We start from the raw sequence: 24,928 nt of genomic DNA on the forward strand, positions 1-24,928 counted from the left end.
GCATTGATTCAACAAGGTGCGGAAAGCATTCTTTAGAAATGTTGGCCCATATTGATAGGATAGCATCTTGCAGTTGATGGAGATTTGTGGGAGGCACATCCAGGGCACGAAGATCCCATTCCACCACATCCCAAAGATGCTCTATTGGGTTGAGATCTGGTGACTGTGGGGGCCATTTTAGTACAGTGAACTCATTGTCATGACTCATGTTCAAGAAACCAATTTGAAATGATTCGAGCTTTGTGACATGGTGCATTATCCTCCTGGAAGTAGCCATCAGAGAATGGGTTCATGGTGGCCATAAAGTCTGCCAAGAAAACATCCCCCACACCATTACACCACCACCACCAGCCTGCACAGTGGTAACAAGGCATGATGGATCCATGTTCTCATTCTGTTTACGCCAAATTCTGACTCTACCATCTGAATGTCTCAACAGAAATCGAGACTCATCAGACCAGGCAACATTTTTCCAGTCTTCAACTGTCCAATTTTGGTGAGCTCTTGCAAATTGTAGCCTCTTTTTCTTATTTGTAGTGGAGATGAGTGGTACCCGGTGGGGTCATCCGCCTCAAGGTTGTGCATGTTGTGTCTTCACAAATGCTTTGTTGCACACCTCGGTTGTAACGAGTGGTTATTTCAGTCAAAGTTGCTCGTCTATCAGCTTGAATCGGTCGGCCCATTCTCCTCCGACCTCTAGCATCAACAAGGCATTTTCGTCCACAGGACTGCCGCATACTGGATGTTTTTCCCTTTTCACACCATTCTTTGTAAACCCTAGAAATGGTTGTGCGTGAAAATCCCAGTAACAGAGCAGATTGTGAAATACTCAGACCGGCCCGTCTGGCACCAACAACCATGCCACGCTCAAAAATGCTTAAATCACCTTTCTTTCCCATTCTGACATTCAGTTTGGAGTTCAGGAGATTGTCTTGACCATGACGGTCATGACCACACCCCTAAATGCATTGAAGCAACTGCCATGTGATTGGTTGATTAGATAATTGCATGAATGTGAAATTGAACAGGTGTTCCTAATAATCCTTTAGGTAAGAGTATAATAGTTTGCAAGTGTTTTTGAGGATTTTCAGTAAGTATTACTTTCCAATATGCTGGTGTAATGATCGTGCTGAACCTGGAGCTGTGAGGGTAAACAGAGTGCATGGCTGACATGCCGAGAGCTTGGATGCTGTTGGGAGGGGATGCATGACAAGTGTTAGTTGTGTTTGTCATAGCTCAGTCACCCTTGATGGTATTTGAGCGGTTTGTTTACTGGGTGCCTGTATCTGTTGTTCATGTGCTCATGGGCTTAGCCGTGAGCACACACAGGACGTGTTCTTCAGCCCTACACAATAGTGCACATTCACATTCATCACTCAAGCAGACAGTCACATGTTGCGTCAAGGAAGGTGTGCACTTTTTATGAATTTTTATCTATATTACTTTAATGAATTCGTTTTCATGCCAAGTTGTTCATTTTGATGCGCTGAAGGCGTCTGTACATATACTTTATGTTTTCTTTCATCAAGATTGTGACATTTGGTGTGCTCCAGCTGTTAGCCAGTAAACAGCCCTTTAAAACATTGCAAGTACTAAACATTTGTGCTATAATAAAGAGCAAAAATCAAATAGCAGCTGAGCACCGCCTCAGGACATTTGAAAAACTGAATGTTTGAATGTACCTTGGAAAATACCTTGAGTGCACCTGGTGAAACCCTGTGTGGGACATGCTGTGGTGCTCATGAAAAGGAACTTCGGAAAATCATGACGGCTACATAATCAGCAATGTTATCTGTTTAAATCAAATTGCCATCCATTGTGATTCAAGCAGGTTTACCTGAGGGGAAACCCTATGAGAGATTTCCCAATCAATCTTTTTGAACTTGAACTTTCCACTGTTTGTGGATCGGACCAGTGGTGATTCACTCTCCTCCATTCCTTGCCCAGTTGTGTGTATTGTTGGTTTGGTCTATAAACAAAGCTCATGAGAGCCTCCCAGAATTTTTTTAATGTTTTGTGAAGGCTTAAAGCGAGCAAGGCCCTGTTTGGCCAGTCTTTGTGCTTTGAGCTTGGTGTTTGTAGTGGAAGGAGTGCCAAAGTTAGCCCTTGTCTGTGGGTGGAGCGAACTTCACTGATGGACATTTGGGGAGCAGAGGGCAGGTTTTGCAGAGCAAGGGCCAGAGAGTTTTTCATCTATATGCAGACATATCAGCTGTCAAAAGCACCAGTGCATGGTCTTTGAAGCATTGTTTTGTTTAAATAAGTAGCTTGAGGTTGACTGCATGCGGAACATGGTGAAAATCAGGATACTGGATATCTGACATTTAAGTGTAACATTTAAAATTCGTTTATACATGAACTCAATGACCTAGACAGAATGAAACTGTGTAGTCTGTACTGACCTTGAGCCCAAAATTTGCATTTTGTCATCATTTACTAACCCTTGATGTTAGGCTTTATGTGAGGGACTGACAGTCTCAGTCACCATTCATGTATGTTTCATTGTTTTTTTTGTTTTTTTTTCATAAGGTAAGGTGGCCGTTCTCCCTAACATCTCCTTTTGTGATCAGCAGAAGAAAGTAACGAAACATGAGGGTGAGTAGGCTAAATGATGAGAGAATTTCTCTCAAGTAATTTATCGGTACCTATGTCTTCCTTAATCATGATTAAGTTTATTTTATGTACGTTTGTGCATTATAAAATCAACTTGTGCTCGGTATTAATTAAAATAGCCAAGCTACCTACGGGTTGCGAATTCTTATGCGTTATAATCTCACACGAGATGAAGAAACGTTTTAAATGAGTTTCTGGCGATTTATTTTATTTTCACTTTTTATTATGGTTATTATTATTATTATTGATAAATCGATTCGTTTATGATAATCCTCTGTGTTGCATTCAACATAGTAGCTATGAGTGGATGAAAATAGAATGAAAAAAAAAAAAGAAAGATAATCGGATAAATTGTGGCATGAGCAAGCGTCGAAGTGATTGACATACCGGGTGAAATGCGTGTTATTTTTTAATAACATGTTTCACCGGACAAATTTGTCATAATTTGCATGTTAAAATATTTCTGTTATGAAAAGTGAGGCACATAAGTGAATTTTGATGCGCGGTAGGCTATTGGACGTTTAGCATTTTACAGAACAATATTCCATAAGCCATAGCCTACACACACATTTCATATTTACAAACTAGTCTACTAACAATAATGTGTAAACTGCTCCAGCAAATAGGCTAATTAGATAAATTACACATTAAATAGGCTAGTCTGCATTGATTACACGAACAGTTGAGTTCGTGATTTGTGTCATCATTCTCTAAAGCTTAAAGCTAATAAATGCAGCATGCTGTTGACAAAGTGTGCCGTGCATGATTTCATTTAGGCTATAAATGTCTAATAGAGTGATTAACATTTACATTTTATTTCATAAATAAGCTTTGTTTGTATAAAGTTTCTGATCTCAGGACTGAGGATGTTAATGAAAGCAGGATGGATGTTCTCTCACATTCACTTTCTGACTGAGTATACGGAACATGAATCACAACTAAATAAAATCACATTAAGCCTAGGCTATTCAAATGGCTACAGCAGCGTTTCTAGGGGCTTTTATAGCCTACGATTAGCCTATTATAATTTTGAAATTGGTCAATGTTGTTAATAATGTTTCGAACTTTTGTTAAGGAGTTTGATTTTTGGAGAGTAGCCTATTTCATATTAAAACTATCACTATTTTCTTTATGCGGGAAAAACGGAAATTATGTTTTAATAGCCTATAGATTAATAGGAAAACTAGCCTTGAATCGATAGAAGTAGCCTATGGGTTAACGAAACCAATGTCGACTCAAATACTAAAAGATTTAGGCTATATAAATGACGACGAAATATTAGGCTAGCTGTTATTCGAGCCCTGGTTATTCTTACTAACATTATTTAAATTATTAAGTACTAGCTGCTAAGCCGTGGAAAATTAGCTTTGATTTTCATTCCTCTCAGGATCATCTCACAAGATGAAGAGAGAGAGAGAAGAGAGGCTTGGCCACGGAGGGAGGCGCCTCTCCGTCTTCCTCTCCTTTGAAGAGTTTGTTCTCTGGCTTTTAGAAGAGGACATACCCGTGAGAAAGTCAGTCGCTTTACAGAGGCGCGTGTGGATTTTACTCGCGAAGACAAGCTGCCTACGGGAAGCGCGAGGCTGGAAGGATTTGGCACGCTCGCGCTCAAGCACTCCATACGCACGGTAACGCGCAAAACTTCAACTTCTTGACATATCGGCTGCGTTTGAATTGATCGAGTTATAGATTGTCAACGGGTTTGGATCAGACCTCTGTAATATGTCCCCTTAGGCAATAAACATTAGACGGCTGGTGTGTAATTGAAACTTCTACTAGCCGGGTGTCATCAGGTGTGGTCTGAGAGGCAATGTAAGCTACCTGTCATTCTGTTCTCACAGCCTGTTGAACTTATTCTTGAAAACAAACATGGTTTGGTTGGTCGTTTTTTATTTATTTGTAGTGATAATTGATTTTGAGTTATAAAAAAGGGAAACTGTCAAAGTTTGTTTTTTTTTTGGGGGGGGGGGGATGTTTTCAACAGCGTAAATAGTGAAAGATATCGTTCTGGTTAAAGTGAAAGTCGTCTCCACTTTAAAGCTGTTTTAGTTCTTGTGGTTGAACGTTAACATTAATTAACATTAAGCACACTTCTCAAAAAAGAAGAAATTTGTTTTTTTCTTGCTGTTTGATTCGCTTCATATACTATAACCTATTGTAAATAAATAGTGCCTTAAGTGCCTTAAATTTTCAAGTACAATCAACTTGGATGTTTAAGTCATTTCAGCTTAAATAAACTGACTTTTTTAAAAAAAAAGTTTGATCTTGTATTTAAGTTGAAAATTACTTAACATATTTTGATGAGTTAAAGCAATGTAAAAATATATGTTGTCATAACTTATTGATCACATACTTATTTTATAGTGTAGCTACATTTCAGAGAAGCATGACCTCCACATGTGAGCTGAACTCGATTTATTCAAATTATTTCAAATATCAGATTCCACTGAAGGCTTTGGATTTCATTTTTTTGTGCAGTGATTTCCATTTTCAGGGCTGTCATCTGGAATCTTTGCTTTCAGATCAGCCCTGGACTAGCACCGCACCTACCTCAATGACATGTCCATGTGTGTTTTTGCATAGCTTACATGCTTTGTATTTTACTTTGCCTCACAGAGCAGTGGTTTTCATTCGTTTTCTTTGTGGACCCCGACACTGAACATGTTGGATGTCTCCCTAATCTAACACACCCAATTCAGGTCAGATAATATGCAGGTGATATAGTCAGGTGTTTTCAATAAAGGACACATCCAAAATGTGTTGCGCTGAGATCCTCCGAAACCACGATCACACGGGAAGGCAAAAAAAAGCAACATACTTATATTTATTATCACGGATGAGGTTTTTTTTTTCTCCCTCCAATTCTTCGGTCACTCATGTGTTAGTTGACCTGGCTCTCACCTCTGAAGGTTTTACTTCTTCATGTCATATAATGATCTCTCAAACCCCCGGCGTCGATGTGGCACCTCCCTCCTTCTGTTTTCATGTGCACATTCCCGAACCTCAGCAGCGTGGTAGGAAGGTTTAAATGATGACCCATTCATACACTGGATATTGCTACTGGCTTCTAGCGCAGCAAGACCTATCAAGAAGATAACTGGCATGTAGGCTACAATGACTAAGCTGGGTTCAGAATGTGACAGAAATGTGAGGAAGAGATTATATGAGTGCTTTTGAGGAGAAGGTTGAGATATCTCACAGTGTCCTGCAACTCCACCACAGGGTCCACGTCCCCTTGGCCTTAGCTGACCTGAGCTCATTCTCTCTAAGGGTCAGTGCAACTGTCCGTGTTTTCCATCTGAATGGGCCTCTGTGTCAGTTTCTAGAAAATTCATCATGGTGCCAACCAGTGTGCAAATGATTCAATGGCTTTTAAGGGGGATTGGCGTTTGAAAAGGAATTTCAGGAAGTGTTCAGGAAGCCACAATCTGTTGAAGTTCATCACAAGCGAGCCACATTGTCATTTTGGAACCCCAAGGATAGTTATGTCAACTACCTAAAGACTTTTTAAACGACACTTTTTATTTCGTGGTAAAGTGATAAATAACGACTTACTGATGGTGTGCAAGTCCTGTGATCTTTTCTTTAAAGTGCTTGATTCAAGTGATTGAAACATTTTTATTTTGAGATTAATCATCCCTTTAAGACTCCCCAACCTTTTATTTTGACCTACACTGTAAAAAATAAAAACAACGCAATTTTTACGGTAAAAAAACGGCAGCTGTGATTGACAGAACTTTACCATCAAAAATAAGGTAGCAAACTTATTGGTTTTACAGTCTGAACTTAAAATTTACAACAATAAACCATTTCATTATCTGATATAATATTAATTTACCAACTTAACTTACTGAACTATTGATGTCTGTTTTGTACCATTTTAATACACTGACAACCAACAATCATCACAGCAGTGATGAGGATCACATGATTTATCAAAGCTCATCACAAGTACACTCTAAAAAATGCTGGGTTGTTTTAACCCAACTTTGGGTCAAATATGGACTAACCCAGCCGTTGGGTTAAATTTTTACATTACATTTTTAACCCAACATTTCGGGTTTGTCCATATTTGACCCAAAATTGGGTTAAAACAACCCAGCATGAGTGTAGCTTTTCCTTTTGCTGATAATTTACTCACCCCATGCCATCCAAGATGTCCATGTCATTCTTCCTTCAGTCGAAAAGAAATTAAGGTTTTTAATGAAAACATTCCAGCATTTTTCTCCATATAATGCACTTCAGTGGGAACCAAACGGTTCAAGGTCCAAAAGACAGTTTCAGTGCAAACTGTTCAAAGGGCTTTAAACAATTCCAGACGATGAATAAGGGTCTTATCGAGCAAAACGATCACTCATTTAATAAATAAATAAAGTTTAACCTTGTTCTGTACTGCGATGCACGTTCATGACTCTCCTGTTCGAACTTGTTCATCAAAATGAACAAATCTTTTTCAGAATCAATTCGTTCGTTTCGTTCGTTGAATGAACCAAATGACTCGGAAAAGGATTTGTTCATTTTGATGACATAGTTCGAACAGGAGAGTCACTAACGTGCGTCACAGAACAGAGCAAGGCGAGCTTACAAAACTTAAACTTTGTTATTTATTTATTAAATGAGTGATCGTTTCACTTGATAAGACCCTTATTCGTCATCTGGAATCGTTTAAAGCCCTTTGAACAGTTTGTACTGAAAGTGTCTTTTGGACCTTGAACCGTTTGGTTACCAGTAAAGTCCATTATATGGAGAAAATGCTGGATTTTTTACATCAAAAACCTTAATTTCTCTTTGACTGAAGAAAGAAAGACATGGACATCTTGAATAACATGGGGGTGAGTAAATTATCAGCAAAAGTTTCTTCAAAAGTGAACTACTCCTTTAATACTTGTATAAAGAAGCTGCGCAGTGTCAATCACACAATCATTAAACACCATCATGGTAACACATGAATTTTTTTTTTTTTAAATGCAAATTTAACAACATTAAATGTAACGTAGAACCCTAAAGTGCAAAACTGATTAGAAAAAAAAGAGGAAACAGTTATTTCAACAAAAATACATCAAATGTGAAGTGTCACACAGGGAATATTGGGAATGTCAATTTACGTTTTTTCACTGTAAATTATACAATGAGTTATACAACAAAAAAAACCCCTGTAAATTTAATGGTATTTTACAGTAAAATTACATTAAATGTACCCTCAGATCTATCACAGTTATTTATCGCATATATTACGGAAACTTTCTGTTAACCAATCAACAGTTTTGCACTGTAGCATTTTTACAGTTTTTTACTGTTAAAATCATGATTTGCCGTTGGTATGATTATGCTTATCTTACACAATCTGGATATTCCACACAGTCTCCCCCTTGTGAAATAGATTGAACGTCCTCCCTCTTGTGGTTACCAAAAATGATTAGCAAAAGCTATTCATTTTGATGCATAGCTCCATTGTTGCATTCCTCATACTCGGCAGAGTCTTTATAACAGTCTTTTTATACACTCCAATTGTTTTTTGACAGAGCTCGTTCATTTGCCTTGATTGTGGCACGAAGAAAATCTGATTTTGTGATTGTTTCCCTCAGACTCAGTCACTCCGACTATTGCTCATACAATAAAAACAAATTTATAAATGCACACAAAAGTTTCACCAGATCTGACCCTTGGTTTTCGCTTAATTGTTGGTGTTTTTTGCCAGATGAAACGCATGTACGCTCAAGACTTCATTCATGACACTGATGAGGGATATTACCTTTTTCTCTTTATCTGAACATCTCTTACCAAACTTTTGATAGCGAAGAATGTTAAGTGGACTTATTGTACACCCATGTTTGTGGCTGGAAGCAGTCTTTAATACAATAAGCTGTATTCTTCCGAAATTGCCAGGTCAGATGCATTAATCATGGTGGCGTCGGTGCCTTTGAAAGAGCGGGCCAGGTCATTACTCGAAGCCTGTCTGGGGCTCAACTGGGCGACATGGAAACGCTTTGGATGTCGTTAGTTCATCCAGACACACTAATAGCTAGTTTTTCCCCCTCCCTGAGCTTAATTTGAACAAATGAGATGTGAGCTACAGTATAAAGGCCTATGAGGATGGGCTGGCCTGGCCCGAGCGCTGCCTCGGTTGAAATAATTACCTGAGGATTCATTTAGAAAGCAAGACAGGTCGATGGCTTAGGAAGTTGACTGAGTGCGTAAGATTCAGGTTTGTACCTGATATGTGAATTTAGTGTTGAAGCCACCAACTCTTATCTAAAGGCTAACTGTCCTAGCTTCCTTTTATAGAGTATTCAGTTGCTTAGTCTATCCCTCTCTTTCTTTCTCTCTCTTTAGTGTTCGCTGTGACTGCTCAGGCTAAGCCTCGGGAGGGAAACACTATCTTCACCATTACCCTCTCTTCCCTAATTTATTCCCATTTAAGGACTTGTTCATCCAAGTGTTCTCGCTCTGTCGGTCCCTTTTAAATGTTGTTAATCTGGCTGTATTTGGTTATCAAAGCAAAAGGCAAGACACTTTAATGAAGAGAAGGTAAAGCTGTTGTTCAGGATGGGTTTCAGACAGGAAGCGACATTAGCTACTGCTCGGCACAGACTTCACGAATCTGGACTATAAAATTAGTTCTCTAATAATCTTGCAGCTCAAATTTATGACTTTGCGGCTGTCAGTTCAGATCATCTTCTCAGAGTTGCAATGCTGACCCACTTTGTATAACAATAACAGCCTGTTAACAATGTTTTGCCAGCTGATTTTCTTTAGGTCTAGAGAAACATGATAGGCATTTATTTCTGATCTTAAATGAAGGAGGACAGATTTTACTGCTGAGCATTAAGTAGGAAGACTCGCTGATCATTAATACTGATACTGTCTGTTACTGATTATTATTGAAGAAAAAGAACAGTAGTCATCACTGATCATCAGGTTGCGTATCAAACACGTTTTGTTCTTTAGATTATCAGATTTAAAGTGTGGATGCACTGATCACTCCCGAAAAGCTGATTGTTGTTTTGATGTGGATGATGATATATGGCAGGCCAATATTAAAATTCTGGGATCTACTTCATATTAAGTGTCTTTAACTACTATATATTAAAATTAAATACAGTGGATACAATACAATTGTCATGTACATATTTTAGGTTGTAGCTACTTTAATTACATATAGTTAGTTACATTGTTGACCCTTCCCTTACACCTTAAATGATTAGTTCACTTTAAAAAAAAAAAAACTTTTGCTAATAATTTACTCACCCCCATGTCATCCATGATGTCCACGTCTTTCTTTCTTCAGTTGAAAAGAAATCGTTTTTTATGAAAACGTTCCAGGATTTTCTCCATATAATGAACTTCAATGGACCCCAACCGTTTCAAGGTCCAAAAGACAGTTTTAGTGCAGCTTCAAACGATACCAGACGTTGAATAAGGGTCTTATCTAGCGAAACGATCGGTCATTTAAAGAAAAAAATTGTTAAAAAAATGTAAGTTTTATAAGCACAAATGCTCATTTTGATCTGTTCTGTGATGCGCGTCTGTGACTCTCCTGTTCGAACTCGTTCATCAAAATGAACAAATCTTTTTTCGAATCATTTCGTTCATTCAACGAACGTAATGACTTGAAATTAGATTCGTTCATATTCGTTTCACTAGATAAGACCCTTATTCATCGTCTGGTGTCGTTTAAAGCCCTTTGAAGCTGCACCGAAACTCTCATTTGGACCTTGAACCGGTTATGGTTCATTGAAGTCCATTATATTGAGAAAAATCCTGGAATATTTTCATCAAAAATTAAGTTAATTAAAAAAAAAATGTAATTTCTTTTCGACTGACGAAAGAAAGACATGGACATCTTGGATGACATGGGGGTGAGTAAATTATCAGCAAAAGTTTTTCTAGAAGTGAACTAATCATTTAAACCACCCTTTAACCTTACAATATACCAAACCTGTTCCTAACCTTACCCATTGTCCACCTTGCTTTCAGCAAAAGTGATTTGGAATACCACATGAACACAATAAGTATATTGTACCAAACTGTTTTTTGACCTGAGTAGTTTAAGTAGGACCAAATTCTGTACGGTTTCGTGTTAATAGACTAAAATAAAAACATTTTATTGCGTGTTTTTAGGCATCACAAGTTTATAATGTACAGTATGGAAACTTTTCATTTAATTTATTCTAAATTTAACAGTGTTATTATTTTATTAGTGATTAGCTTTGAATGCGTAGTTCATTTAAAAATAAAACATTCTGACATCTTTTACTCACCGTCAAGTTGTTTTAAAACTGTCTGAATTTTTTTTTAACAAATTATTTGTAGAATGTCAGTAAACAAATAGTTGATGGACCCCATTGACATCCATTGTAGGAAAACTGAGGAAATTTGCACAAATGAGTAAGCAATACCAGGGAATAGGCAATCTAATGTTATATCATCCATCTCAACTTTTAAAGAAACTGCTTAATTAAATAATTTTAGATAATTTTAGAATGAAACTATTTTGAGGGGTTTGAAATGCATGAGTGGTTAAGATGCATGAGAGTGTTTTTAGTAATAGACTCGTTTAGAATCGTTTTAGCAGACATCAGAACATGTTGGGAGACAGTAATACACACTGTAAAAAATGAAACTGTAATTTTTACGGTAAAAAAAACAGCAGCTGCGGTTACCAGAACTTTACCCTTAAAATTACAGTAGGAATGTTAATGGTTTTATAGACTTAACTTAAAATTTACAGTAATAAACCATATTTCATTTTCTGATAAAATGTTGATTTACCAACCTTTTGATAAATTGACATCTTTTTTGTACAAAGGTAAAAAGGTGTCATTCACACAAACATTAAACACCATCATGGTAATCCACATGAAATAAAAAAAAATGCAATAAACATTAATTTAACAACATTAAATGTAACATAAAACCCTGATCTACATAACTGATTAGGGAAAAAAAACATGAAAACTATGAGGAACCATATTTATTTCAACAAAAATACATAAAATGTGAAGTGTCACACAAGGAATTGTGGGAATGTCAATTTACGGTTGTTCACTGTAAATTATACAATGAGTTGTCACTTTCAAAAACTGTAAATTTAACGGTATTTTACAGTGAAAGATCACAGTTATTTACCATATTTAGTATGGAAACTTTCTGTTAACCAATGAACAGTTTTGCACTGTTGTCACTGTATCTTTTACCATTAAAATCACGATTATTTTTGTCAGTGTAGATCCATAAAAAAAAGCTTTAACTGAGATGATAATGATAATAACAATGGTCCTAATCTGAGCCATTTGTATTGTGATATATATGTGCATTCATGCACGCTTGTAGGTGCCTGAGCGAGCTGTTTGTGTGGTCCAGGCCCGTGCCTCAGTTTAGGAAGCTCTTGAGCTCCGTCCGACAGGCTCGTGATGCAGTCGCGTGGTGTGGAATGCAAACAGTGGCCACTGCATTTGCGTAGCAAAAATAAAGCCTACCAACCAACCTGCCTCTTTTGTCAAGGCTCACAGCCTCTAACTCGAACACTGCTGATTTCATTGCTGATGTACCGTGAATTCAGGAATTCAGTGCCGTAAGAAGTCAAAAGGGAACGAACCAGGACGTGCACACATCACTGATGTTGATTTGACTGCATCATTATTGTGTTGACAAATTGAACTCATTAAATGGTCTTTTCAGACGAGACCTCCAATTGTATAAACTCTTAAAAATAATGGTTCCAGAAGGGTGTTTTCACAGCGATGCCATAGAAGAACCATTTTTGTTTGCTTAAAGAACTTGTCAGCGATCTGTTCTTAAGAAGAACCATATTTTTCTTAGTGTAAAGAATATTTTTTTTCCACTATAATGAAGCTTTTGGGCAACGGAAAGGTTCCACTGAATATCAAAGGTTGGAACCATTGATACCAATAGATCCTGTATTTTTGAGAATTTTCTCTATTTTGAGGACCCCTGTGTTAGGTTTGCTGTACTGTGTGCATTTTTTGTCTGTGTGTTTGCTGTTCATGTTCTTCCATTACACTCAACAGTCTATTGATATGAGTATGCTGTATTGGAAGAAGAGTTTGTCTAAGAGAGCAGAGACCTGAATGATGGATCTTAGCAATTAATGGAAGTTGTTTTTGCTATCATGTTCACTCATTGACATGAATGGTGGTCTGAAAACCACATGTGTTCACAATCCAATAATCAGTGTCTTTTTTTCCCCTTGGATCCTGCAACAAAAGAGTAAAGGGTTTCAAACAGGTAATGCTGGTTTTCTTGGCAGCGTACGCTCTCTCTTCACCTCTCCAGTGGCTGGACTCTGACAGTAATGAGAACTTACCTTTTGCCAGGGAAGGATTATTGAATTATACGCTTGGATGTCACGCACTCAGACATGCTGCGATTGAACTCGAGTTCTGGAGCATAAGCACATTAAAATGTCATAAAACCAGTGTCTCGGATATCTGCAAATAGCCAAAACGCAGTCCGTTGTAACAGGTCCAATACATTATATACAGGGTGTATGTAATAAGTACTGTAAGAGGGAAAGACCTATGAACTTGAAAGGACATGCATGCTGCCTGTTCTTTGCATGTGCCAATTCTGGATTGGAGATTGAGGCCGATGGAGTTTAGAGAGCTGGAGGGAACACGGATAGATATATTACACGCACCTCATGGCTGAGGTTCACACTCCCGGATAAAAGCGTGTCTGGCAATGATCAAGCAGGCCAGGCTGGTGAAGTGTACTTTGCATCTCTGCTTTCACCAGGTGTCTTTTATTGGCTGGCTGATTTAGTGTGGCCTATCCCACACCACTGCTCCTCATCATTAATGACAGGTAGACCTGGCACATCAAACACCTCTAATGGTTCTGTCTGAGATGGAAGGGGGACAGTGAAATAACGCAGGGGTTCTCTCTTGAGACTCGCTTATGCGCCAACTTGAGTCCAGTCTAGACAAATTACGGCTCAAATTCCAGGAAAAAATGATCATGTCAGCTTTTACTTTCAAACATCATAATTAACAAATCACCTGCTTAATCATGTATATATTTTCCAACACACATCACAAAAGTCAACACCCTCGTAACGGCTCTAAAATGACAGCCCCTCATTTGCATCTGTCGTCACGACTGAGGAGTTTGCATCCCCTCTCTCCTGTACGGTCCGGGAGACTCCCGTATCTACAATATCCTTATATTATATACAATATCCCTGAATCCCGCTGATCACTTCTTATGTGACCAGTGTTGTAGTTAAGACCAGCTCTCTCGAGTCCGAGTCGAGACCGAGACCATAGAGGCTCGAGTCCGATTCGGGACCGAGACCAAAGAGAGTCGAGTCCGAGTTGCGACCGAGACCATAGAGGGTCGAGTCCGAGTCAAGACCGAGACCATAGAGGATCGAGTCCAAGTCGGGACCGAGACCATAGAGGGTCGAGTCGGGACCGAGACCATAGAGGGTCGAGTCCGAGTTGCGACCGAGATCATAGAGGGTCGAGTCCGATTCGGGACCGAGACCGAAGAGAGTCGAGTCTGAGTTGCGACCGAGACCATAGAGGGTCGAGTCCGAGTCAAGACCGAGACCATAGAGGGTCGAGTCGGGACCGAGACCATAGAGGGTCGAGTCCGAGTCGAGACCGAGATCATAGAGGGTCGAGTCGGGACCGAGACCATAGAGGGTCGAGTCCGAGTCGAGACCGAGACCATACAGGGTCGAGTCGAGACCGAGTCCCTAGAGGGTCGAGTCCGATTCAAGACCGAGTCCATAGAGGGTCGAGTCCAAGTCGAGACCGAGTCCATAGAGGGTCGAGTCCGAGTCCGATTCAAGACCATACTGTAGAGGGTCGAGTCCGAGTCGGGACTGAGAGAAAGAGAGTCGAGTCCAATTCGAGACCAAGACCATAGAGGGTCGAGTCCGAGTCGAGACCGAGACCAAAGAGAGTCGAGTCCGATTCTAGACCATAGAGGATCGAGTCCGAGTCGGGACCGAGAGAAAGAGAGTCGAGCCCGATTCGAGACCGAGACCAAAGAGGGTCGAGTCCGAGTCGAGACCGAGACCAAAGAGGGTCAAGTCCGAGTTGTGACCGAGACCATAGAGGGTCGAGCCCGAGTCGAGACCAGAGAGGTTGGATAACCTAAGGTTGGGTCTCAAACCAGACTTAAAAATATCTTCAAGAATATGTAATATTTTTGGTGGTAACAATAAAATTGGCACCATACTCGAACAGTAAACCAAATATACCATGGAATCATGTACACTGTAATGGTAAAAAGGCCACATAGTGGTTTAAAGGTAATTTTATTATAGTTATGACTTACAATTATTAAAATCAGTAAGTGCTATTTACATTGCTGCACACAAATTCTGTGTGGCTCTTATATGCAAACTGAATTATGGATGATAAAGCAGACATTTTCAGTGCATAGTTGAGCTAGAGGGGCTCTACATCACATCTGAACTGGGTCCTGTTGCTTTTGCGCGCCGCAAACGTTTATAGTCTCAAATCATGCGCAGTTGCGCACAAGAAAGTCAGCAATCATTGGACGTTTCAATCAAACAACAATTTAAAGAATATTAACAATACAGTAATAATCATGACTTATTTTGAATGGGACTCGAGCGGACTCGGCAATAAGTCTGAGTCCTAATATGTTCGAGTACTAGTCAATTCCAAGTCAAAATGCACACGAGTCCATGACAAGACCGAGACCATTGAAATATGGTCTCGAGTCTCGAGTACACAACACTGTCTGTGACCACTTATGTTGGGATTCCCTCGGTCACTTTCACTTCCGGCAATACTATTGAATGAACGAACCTGTTATGCGGCTTACACAAATGCATATAATAATAGTTTATAAAGTAATTTTTTCATTTCACGCGGGGTGGGGTGTAGTGCCATCTCTCCGAAATGAGTTTTTGCAGGGTGAGATGTCTGGCATCCACGTTAGTCACAATGACGCCACTGTGATACTCCCGTATTCTTTAACGGTGGCATGTAAGTGCCCGAGGGCAGGTTGTTGTGCGTTTGAAGCATGCCTTTAATCAATGAGTCCCAGCACAGAGGCCGTCAGAACCGCTCTGCAGTTCCTCAAGAGTGCAGCCGCATGGTCCCGTCCCTCAGGCATCCTCAGCTCACATGTTAACAAGAGGCACAGAGCGACTGGCCAACAAAGACACTGCTTAGGGCACTTAAACACAACCAGGTGCACCTCTAGACGTGGGTGTGAGGGACTGTGGAAGATGCTTCTCACTGCATAGGAAGATTTGGACGGTGTGAGTTTGCACTTTAAACACACTTTCTTGAGATTATGTGCTGTGAGGACCATTTGGGCTTCCCTAACCAAATCTGAAACCAAATCTAAAGGGTTCTTATGTCTCATTTGTAAAGATGTAAATGAGTTGCCTTTAAGTAAATCGGTTTTAAGAGCTGCTAATTATATTCCCTGATTTGATATTCATAGGAGAGCTTTGTATAATAGATTGTTTGCACTTAGAAATGGTGAGTTTACACAGGATAAAGAAAAGTCAGTAAGAGATCTTTACATGTGCTTGTTCTTTAGTGTTGGGCTGAATAGCATGAACAGTGTAGTGCAGGGGTGTCAATCTCAGCTCCTGGAGTTCCTATCCTGCTCCAAAACAAACTCCTGTAGTTTTCAAATAAGTCTAGAAGACGTGATGGGCTGGATCAGGTGCATTTAATTATATGGGTGATGCTAAACTCTGCATGGGTTGTGGCTCTCCAGGAACAGGGTTAACACGTCGAGTGCAACCAAAAGAATGACTCTTATAAGTCAATTTTGTTAAGTGAAACAAACATACAGCAGAACAAGTATAGTCTGAATCCTGAATTATTGACTCTTAAAGTCCCCCTGCGGTGAAAATCAAGCTTTTAATGTTGTTTATATGTCTATGCGGTGTTTTTAATATGCTTTAAAATTAATAAAGTCAACACGATTGGTGAGCTCCTTGAAACTGCAGTGAACCAAAGACGGTTTGAAATCGCTGGTGTTTCTGATGCCACAAACTACCTTGTAACCAATCACATCAAGAGGGGATCTCTGAGCTGTTGTGATTGGAGGCGGAGCTAATTTGCATATTCGTAAATTGTCTATGGGAGTTACATTCAAGTTATTTTAAGACTTTAAGAAATTATTTATGATTAGTTTAACATTAAAAAAAATGAAATACATAATTTCAGTAATCAAAGACGAGTTTTAAGGGATAACATTATTGACTGCAGGGGGACTTTAAGTGAATCTAACACAGATTTCAGCTAACTCTTGAGACCTAAATTTCCTAACTGGTTGTTCACATGACAATTATGTATTTAAAAATGAACACTGAGATTTGTTGTTAGTATTTAATGAACAAACATGAGAAAGTTTTTTTTGCTTATTTAATATAGTTTTTTTAACTGAAATTGCAAATTCTCTAAAAAAAGGCATTGAAGTCATTCAAAAGCCATGTAAACACACCTTTTGCTATAGTGATTTAAATGTATTTGTTATTGAAATGATCTCGTCGTTTGGCAATGGAGTTGTATTCATTTTTTCCATATATTTATTTTTTTAGAAATACTTAAAGAATCGTTTATGGAACCATTAAATAGCTAGAATTACAGTATTAAGACGACAATAGGTATGTTTACATGCACTAATTTTCATCAATCAGATCAGATTTAATTTTCTGAAAGTTCTGTTGATATAAACTCAAAACTTTACAATCTGATTCACATATTCATTTAAATGTACATTTATGTATTCTGAACAAAACTTCAGCGCATGTGCCTGGTTGCTGCATTCAGAACCAGAGAAACCAGGGCACTATTTTCACTGGAGCTACTGTGAATTTAACTGTCATTTTGATTTGCACTGACCATTTTTTAAAGATGACAGAAGAAAGTAAACATAGGCACATTCATAAGTCGTAAAACATACGTAACTATACGCATCACAACACTGGGTGTGCCCGAAGTACTTTTGCTATTAATCGTATTATTTATGGTCTACGCCAGCACTTTGCACTAAAAAGTTCCCTTAACAGAAGTTCTGAAGTGCAAACCATAAGTCACTACATAAATACTTGCAATAATGTTTTTTTTTTTAATACAAACCATTATCTAATTATATTTCAGCATAGACATTTAGCTAGACGGTAAATGAACAATCTAGCTAACAACCCTATAATTTTTTTACGGCTGAAATGTTGCACATATATGTAACAAACAAGTTTTATCAGAAATAAAATTAAAATAATGTCAGAAAGATATCAGTTCAGCTGTTGTTCATAAATACAGTAGTGATGCTCCACGATGAGGACTTTGTCATGTCGCTGGAAATGCAGGGTTATGCACCGAAGCTGAATTCGAACTGGTTTAGAACAAGCCCCTGACATAGTGTGAGCAATAATAATAGTGATGCCTGCCTTATCAGGAGCTATTAACTAATAATTTGCAAGTGTGAATTTGTTGTGTCATAAACCGTTTTCAAAGCTTTTCTGGCTGTAAAGGCCTGCTGTGCGTTTGAGAGGCAGGTAGTGCTCTTATCATAACCTCTGGCCTGCGCCCCCAGCGTGCCAGCTCAGCTTACAGGAAGCAGTGAGGTGGGGGGTCGTCAGGGAACGAGAGGCCAAGGGGATTATTTAGAAACTGACAGCACGAAATGAGCCGCACAGACCCCGAGTGGAGTGCAGACCCACCTATTAGCCAGATTGCACTTCCATAGTCTACAATGGATGAATTTCCGAATTCTTGTGGTGGAGCTGGTCTTGTTTCTCTGTAGGTGTCTGATATTGATTTGCTTGTTACGGTCAGCCTGGTTATTCTGCACTGGGTTTATCCATTCAGCTGAAGAGTGAAGGAGGGAAGCCAGCCAGACTGTAAGAATGATTGTTGTGGTCAGGAAAACAGATGTGCACGCTCACAGAGTCACAGCCATAACACTCATACACACGCACGCAAACCATTTATAAACAAACAATCGCATATGCAGCTCAGGGCGTATGCTTTTGTGTCACTTATGATCAAAGCAATTATGGCAGTTTAGATGAAGTGCCGCATATTTAAGGAGGTTTCGGATATGTATACAATTATAATTAGAAAATAATCAGAATACAATAAATCCTTGCGCATAAACAACACTTCGATTTTAATGCAACGCATGCAGGAGTTAGAAAGATGGTCGAAGTCACAATTCAGTGGGAATCCGTGCCATAAACCCTCTTGACAGCATGTCCACATTCAGCTGAAGCTGGCCTCCAGAGACACCATAAATATGTCCCGAAGCTGTTGAAACCGGGTTCATATTTATTTGGCTGGATTTGGAAGACATAAATTCTACATTTACCTTAAGCATGCCAATAAACCAAGATGACTGAAGATCTTAAGATACTGCATTAGACATCTTTAATGCTCCTGGGGAGTACACGAGATAGTTTTTATTTTTATTTTTTTGGCAGTAAAGTTTTATTCTGTATATCATTCTAAAGTACTTTTGTCCAAAGGTGAGCTTGTGAATAGATCAGGGGTCTGGATGACTTGACTTGAATGGCTTCCTACTGCGTGAAAAAAGACCCTTAAAACGTTACGATGACATTTCTTTAACAATATGAGAATCATCGCAAATGATCCAGAAAGAACAGGACAGGTAGAGTGAGTGCACTGTCAAGTTTTCTTGATTTGAATTTGCATTATGACTAACATTTCCTAAATACTTCCATAATGCAGGCTTGAAGGGATAGTTTCACCGTCAAATGAAAAATCTGTCGTCATTTATTTATCGTCATGTCTTTCCCCCCCTGTATGGCTTGTTTTCTACGTTTGAACACCAAATAAAATCAAATGAAAGTGGATTGGAAGCAAGGACAGTCGTCTTTACCATACACATAAAATGTACTGAAAAGAGCATCTTAGAAATGATGCTTTAGGAATGAACTATATCAAAACCATATTGGTTGTTTGCCAATATTACAGTAGAGATTTAAATTGGATATATAATTGTGCATGCTCATTTCCCCTTAACTTTCCCCTTTCTGTCATCTAACACTCACGTTAATTACTCACAATTTAATAAGTTAAATGTAATGTTTACCAAATATCCAAATTTTCATACTGTACACATTATAAAGTTGTGATGCCTAAATTCGGTAGAGTTTCTAAAGGGTGATTTTGCTTCTTTTTTATTGATTAAGCCAAAGTTGTAGAATTTTTATATCTGCAATTTGTTTATTTTAATATAGTTGCAGCCTGTTCTCACGTAAATTGCGTCTCTATAACATACATCGTGTATTGTCGTGTAAGTTTCACGGGAAAATTTGTTTTTACGTGCATTTGATACGCATTTGCGTGTAATGCACACGCACCCCACACTACTGATTCTACCCAAATGTATAATCCACAAACCTAAACCTACCCTAACCAATGCATATCATATGCACGTAAAAACTCACTTTAGCGTATAAATTACACGACAATACACAATGCCTGCTGTAAAGACGCATTTAGTGATCGGGTTGATAGTTCTGTATGTAGAAATAATAAAAATATGATAAATAATGTTGGCTTATAAACATATCACCCTTCAGACTGATCTCATGAAGTAGCGTGTGTATGACACGCCAATTCGTATTTCCATTTTTTGGCGTGCTATCAAAACGCATAATCGCTTTTCAGCGTGTTTATGAACGCCGTTGACTTAACGTTATATAAATATATGACTTACCTCAACCCCATCCCTAAACCTAACCGTCACTGGGGTTAATGGCATTTATGACTGTTCCCTTACCATCCTAGGAAAGAAAAAGAAATGACTTACCTCAAACCCATCCATAAACTTAACCGTCACTGGGGTTAATGGCATTTATGACTGGACATTTGACAGACACGCGGAATGATGCGGACGTTAATGGCGTAGACATACACGCATACACGCGAATACACGCGGATAGCTCAAAATGCGTAGAGATAACACGCCACTTGACTCAAAAGTGGCGTGTGTGTTTACGCAAAAGTCATGGTGTCATGTTGCACCCTTAATCTATCGGCACAACAACAAACTTCTTCTGAAGTTATGAATGACCATATGGTTTAAGAGCTACAGACATTCGTATTTAGGTATGTCGTTCTCAGAAAATTCTCAAAAATAGGGGCGCCGGTTAAGAGGTTAAAAAATATGCCCAAAATCTTGCTGTTATTATAAATTGGCTCTTTGTAAGCACTACACTCTCAGAAAAAAAGGTACAAAAGCTGTCACTGGGGCTGCATATTGGTACCTTAGTGGTACATTAGCACCTAAAATGTACATATTAGCACCTAAAATGGTCATATTAGCTCCTGAAATGGACATATTAGCACCTAAAATGTACATATTAGTACCTAAAATGTACATAGTAGTACCTAAGTGTACATATTAGCACCAAAAATGTAGGCTACATATTAGTACCTAAATGTACATATTAGCACCTAAAATGTACATTAGGACCTAAAATGGACATATTAGCTCCTGAAATGGACATATCAGCACCTAAAATGTACATATTAACACCTAAAATGGACAAAAGTTTACCTTTTGAAAAGATACAGCCCCAGTGACAGCTTTTGTACCTTTTTTTCTGAGAGTGTACTAGCCACTTTACATCACTAACATAAACATGTGTCTAACAACACCCTATAACCATGCTAAAATGAAGGCACATCCTCTTGTGGCTAAGTGCTTTATTGTGAGTTAATTCTTGTAAATTGGGTTTAAGTGTGCCATCAGTTCATTTCCTCTGGAACGGATCTCTCAGAGGTTAGCGAGAGAAAGGAATCCAGCCTCAGTAATCTCTACACAACCAAAATATAAGCACAGCGTACTCTGCTGTACTGGCCTAGCAAATAATTGGTCTGTCCTCATCAATCATTTTCGGGTTGCCGTGTTTGACTGAGTCCTGCTGTTTGAATGGTGTTAACTGAGACACTGTGCCCCGTTCCTGACCCTGATATAAATCAAAGCCCCCAGCACAGGTTACACAGTCACACACTGCAATGAGTCAATAAACATCTGCATTGCTCAGTTCTTATCAACTTCCCTGTATCTCCGTGGCTTGTAAGACCCCCTGAGAGCACGAGGCTCCTTCTACTCACTGCAATCTAACCACATCAAGAATGCTTTTGACAGAGTTTGCTTCAAGGCAGTTTATTTGATGGACAACGGCTCTTTTTAACACTGTAGCTTTGTCCGCAGGCAAGTCAGCACCGGTCGCGCTCCGAGATCGCAATGGTCTCGCTCTATAACAACAATGAGCGTGTTTCTAAAGGCATTATGACCGTGATGAATGGGACACCTTTGATTATACGTTTGTATGCATGCGTATGTGTCACCCGCATGTTGCGCTCTGCAGTTTACATTACCTGCCTTGGTATGTACTTGAAGGTCACTGTATAATAAAGCCATTCTTTGTTCTTTGCATGCAGGTGGGAGTTTGGTGGTGGCCGAGGAGTTGGATCAGAGCAATGCCAGCCATGCCATCAGTCACAAACGCACCATGTCACAGGAAACGCTGGCAGGTGTGTATTAACGGGCGAATTCTTTGCTAGGGCATCCATTGATTCAAGTAACCTGGAGATGCTCTAATTACCGTGAAAAATTGTCCTTTCATTTGCCATCCACCTTTGCTTTGTTTGCTCAGGTGCTTGCATGGGTTGTGATGTCTCTACTGCCCCTAGTGGCAGGAGGCAGGTCGCGTTCTCGAGCAGAGTCCGAAGTTGCGGTGGGATTTACTGGTACTGGGGTTGGGGTGGAGGAGCCGCCTTTGGAGCCTTTTCCAAACGTTGAGGAAGAGCTTGAGGAGGGCAGTGACTCCCCGTGGCATGGCCTGTTTGGTGAGTCTGGGAATCATTTCTACAATGAATCAATACGGAATTATTCAGGGTGATAAACGTCTCTTTCCTGTGTCTCCCGCAGAGCCATCTGTTCTTGTCGAGGACGACCAGCAGCCAGCGCGATGGGAGCGCTCCCCCCGCTCACCGGATACCTCTGATATACAGACCAAAGGAGTGCGCAAGAAAAAGAAGAAAAAAGAGAAGGAGGAGAAGAAAAAGAAAGAGAAGAGCAGCAGGGGACGGCACAGCAGTCGGGACTGTCGCGTGGAGAAACGCGAGATGCGCGTACGGGACCTGGGCATGGGCTTCGACTCGGACGAGATTGTCCTCTTCAAGTTCTGCGTCGGCTCCTGCCAGAGGTCTCGTGGGAATTACGACTTGGCTCTGCGCACTCTGCTGTCCAACGGCAGTCTGCCCAAGCGCACCGCTAGGAAGATTAGCGCACACCCTTGCTGCCGCCCAACGGGCTACGAACCGGTCTCCTTCATGGATGCCGCCACAACCTGGCGAACCATCAAGTCCCTCTCCGCTGCGGACTGTGAGTGCGTGGGATGAGGAGAGCTGAGTGAGGGGAGGGGGAAGCGTGACCTGGAGAAATTGTGCAATGGTCAAAGAGAAGAAAGGAGGAATCGGAAAGCCTCCTGGGCCGCGGCTACAGAACGAGGTCGGGCGGGTTGGCCGTGGTGAAGGGAATTTGGTTTGGCTGTAAGTTATTCAGCCTGTTCTCGACAGCCCAAGCCTCAACAGAATAGCTTGAATGGTGTTAGAACATGATTCGACCATGTCGACAAGAGACTCTTTGGACTCAACGCGGAGAGAGTTTGCGGACGGAACTGCAACTTTGGATCGTCCATCTGAAAAATACATGTTATAACTCAACGGGCATTTGCTTACTAGGAGTTTCATCAGACTTGGATACAGAATGAAACCCTGTTTCATTTGTCAGACTCATTTGTTGATCCTGGATGTCAGTGCCCATTTTCCTGGCCTTCAGTCTGGCATGTAATATTTCAAGCAGATTAGCAACGTTTGGACCGTTCATTAACAGCACATTAATGGTGTAATCTCAATGTAATTGCACAAACATATGCAGAGTATTATTAAAAGTTGAGCCCATAGAAAACACACAGGCCAGTTAGTATTACCCTTTCAGCTGGAAGTGCTGAAGGTTGATTGTATTTGTAGTAGGATTTCCATTTCTCAGGATTTTTACAGGACTGATATTTTTCTATCTTACATTTTTAATCCTTTTTAATACCATAAATAAAGTGAGAGGTATTAAAAGGGTTCGTGTTCCATGAGGCCAGGTTTTAATATAGAAAGTTGATGAAATATAAAGTGAATAAAAACTAAAAATACAAAATAATATTTGATGCTTAACCAATAGGGGCTGTCTAGTCCAGTAGTACAATGAAAGGTTTTTTATATGATTTATTTATGATGATGGTACATCAAATACTAATATAACAAGCAGGATATATAAATATTATTATTAAGATACATTAGGGGAGCATTACATACGTCTAAATTGTTAAACTATGTGAAAAGATAGTTGGATGCAGCTATACTGAGCTAAAAGTCAGTTCTTGATACATCTTACCTGACATTTTTAGGATTTATGTTTATATGTAGTAATAAAATGACATTGATTGCACCGCAGAGTGTGATGTCTACCAGACTGTGCTTTAGCAGGCTCATTAGCGCTCTCTTTTATCAACACGGATGATGACCACAATGCATTTGTCATTGTTTATCTTTTTGTTACCAAATGGATGCCATGCATCCCTTAACATTTACTGTACACCTAACAGATATCATATTTATTTTTTCATTTAAGTTATTTATTTATTACTATGTCTACACATGTGTCTTGTGGATGTTTATATTTATTGTTTATACCTTGGCCTGTGTTCTTCAATCCCTGTCATCTCGTGATGAACCAGCGTGGATAACAACTTTGAAAAAAAAGTCAGCTGCAAAATATCACGGTTGCGGAAAAACTGAGCTATTTAACCCAATGTTTTCATGGAGTAGGAAGAACTTGTAGATAACTTTGTCATGATCTGTTGAGTGATTTCATCAGGTGCTTTTTTGTGTCCTCCAAGGGTTATAAAACTCTCAGAGCGCTTACTGGGAAGTCTCAGATTCAATTTATGAAAAGGAAATTAAAATAGTTTTCTTCCAAAACACTAAGGATACGGGGGGGGGGATGGATTGTGTTCCGACGAGTCCATCTGTCCTCCCAATCTGCTGACCTTAAGAGTCTTGATGTTGTATTCAGTTTCAATATTAAAAGCTGCTCCAAAAAATATTGTTTTAAAAAGCTGATAACAATAAATGACTTTGCTTCAGTATTTTACATGTTTTATTTATCAATTATAATTGTTGTTGGCAAAGTTACTCTTTATTTTTGTACTTCATATTTTCTGTATAGGAATAAAGCTGTTTATACATAATGTGAA

The 24,928-nt window shown here is 39.4% G+C and overlaps 1 protein-coding gene across 2 annotated transcripts; it reads left to right on the forward strand.

The window, feature by feature from the left end:
* Window positions 1–636: 636 nt before the first annotated feature.
* artnb (artemin b) lies at window positions 637–24,928 on the forward strand. Of its 2 annotated transcripts, XM_039675564.2 has the most exons (5): window positions 639–2,595; window positions 4,001–4,241; window positions 22,059–22,151; window positions 22,274–22,466; window positions 22,549–24,928. In XM_039675564.2, the coding sequence occupies exons 3-5, from the start codon at window positions 22,098–22,100 to the stop codon at window positions 23,019–23,021; spliced, it is 720 nt and encodes a 239-aa protein (XP_039531498.1). In that variant the 5' UTR covers window positions 639–2,595; window positions 4,001–4,241; window positions 22,059–22,097; the 3' UTR covers window positions 23,022–24,928. The 2 variants fall into 2 exon arrangements, with proteins under 2 accessions (XP_039531496.1, XP_039531498.1); XM_039675562.2 differs by lacking the exon at window positions 4,001–4,241 and having other exon boundaries at window positions 637–2,595.

This window comes from Pimephales promelas, chromosome 5 (assembly GCF_988280905.1).
Source record: "Pimephales promelas chromosome 5, fPimPro1.hap1.1, whole genome shotgun sequence".
NCBI classification, from domain to species: domain Eukaryota; kingdom Metazoa; phylum Chordata; class Actinopteri; order Cypriniformes; family Leuciscidae; genus Pimephales; species Pimephales promelas.

Coding starts and splice junctions, on each gene's coding strand:
- artnb (XM_039675562.2), top strand. Junction 22,152..22,273: donor GTCACAGGAAACGCTGGCAG/GTGTGTATTAAC, acceptor TTGTTTGCTCAG/GTGCTTGCATGGGTTGTGAT. Junction 22,467..22,548: donor CCCGTGGCATGGCCTGTTTG/GTGAGTCTGGGA, acceptor TGTCTCCCGCAG/AGCCATCTGTTCTTGTCGAG.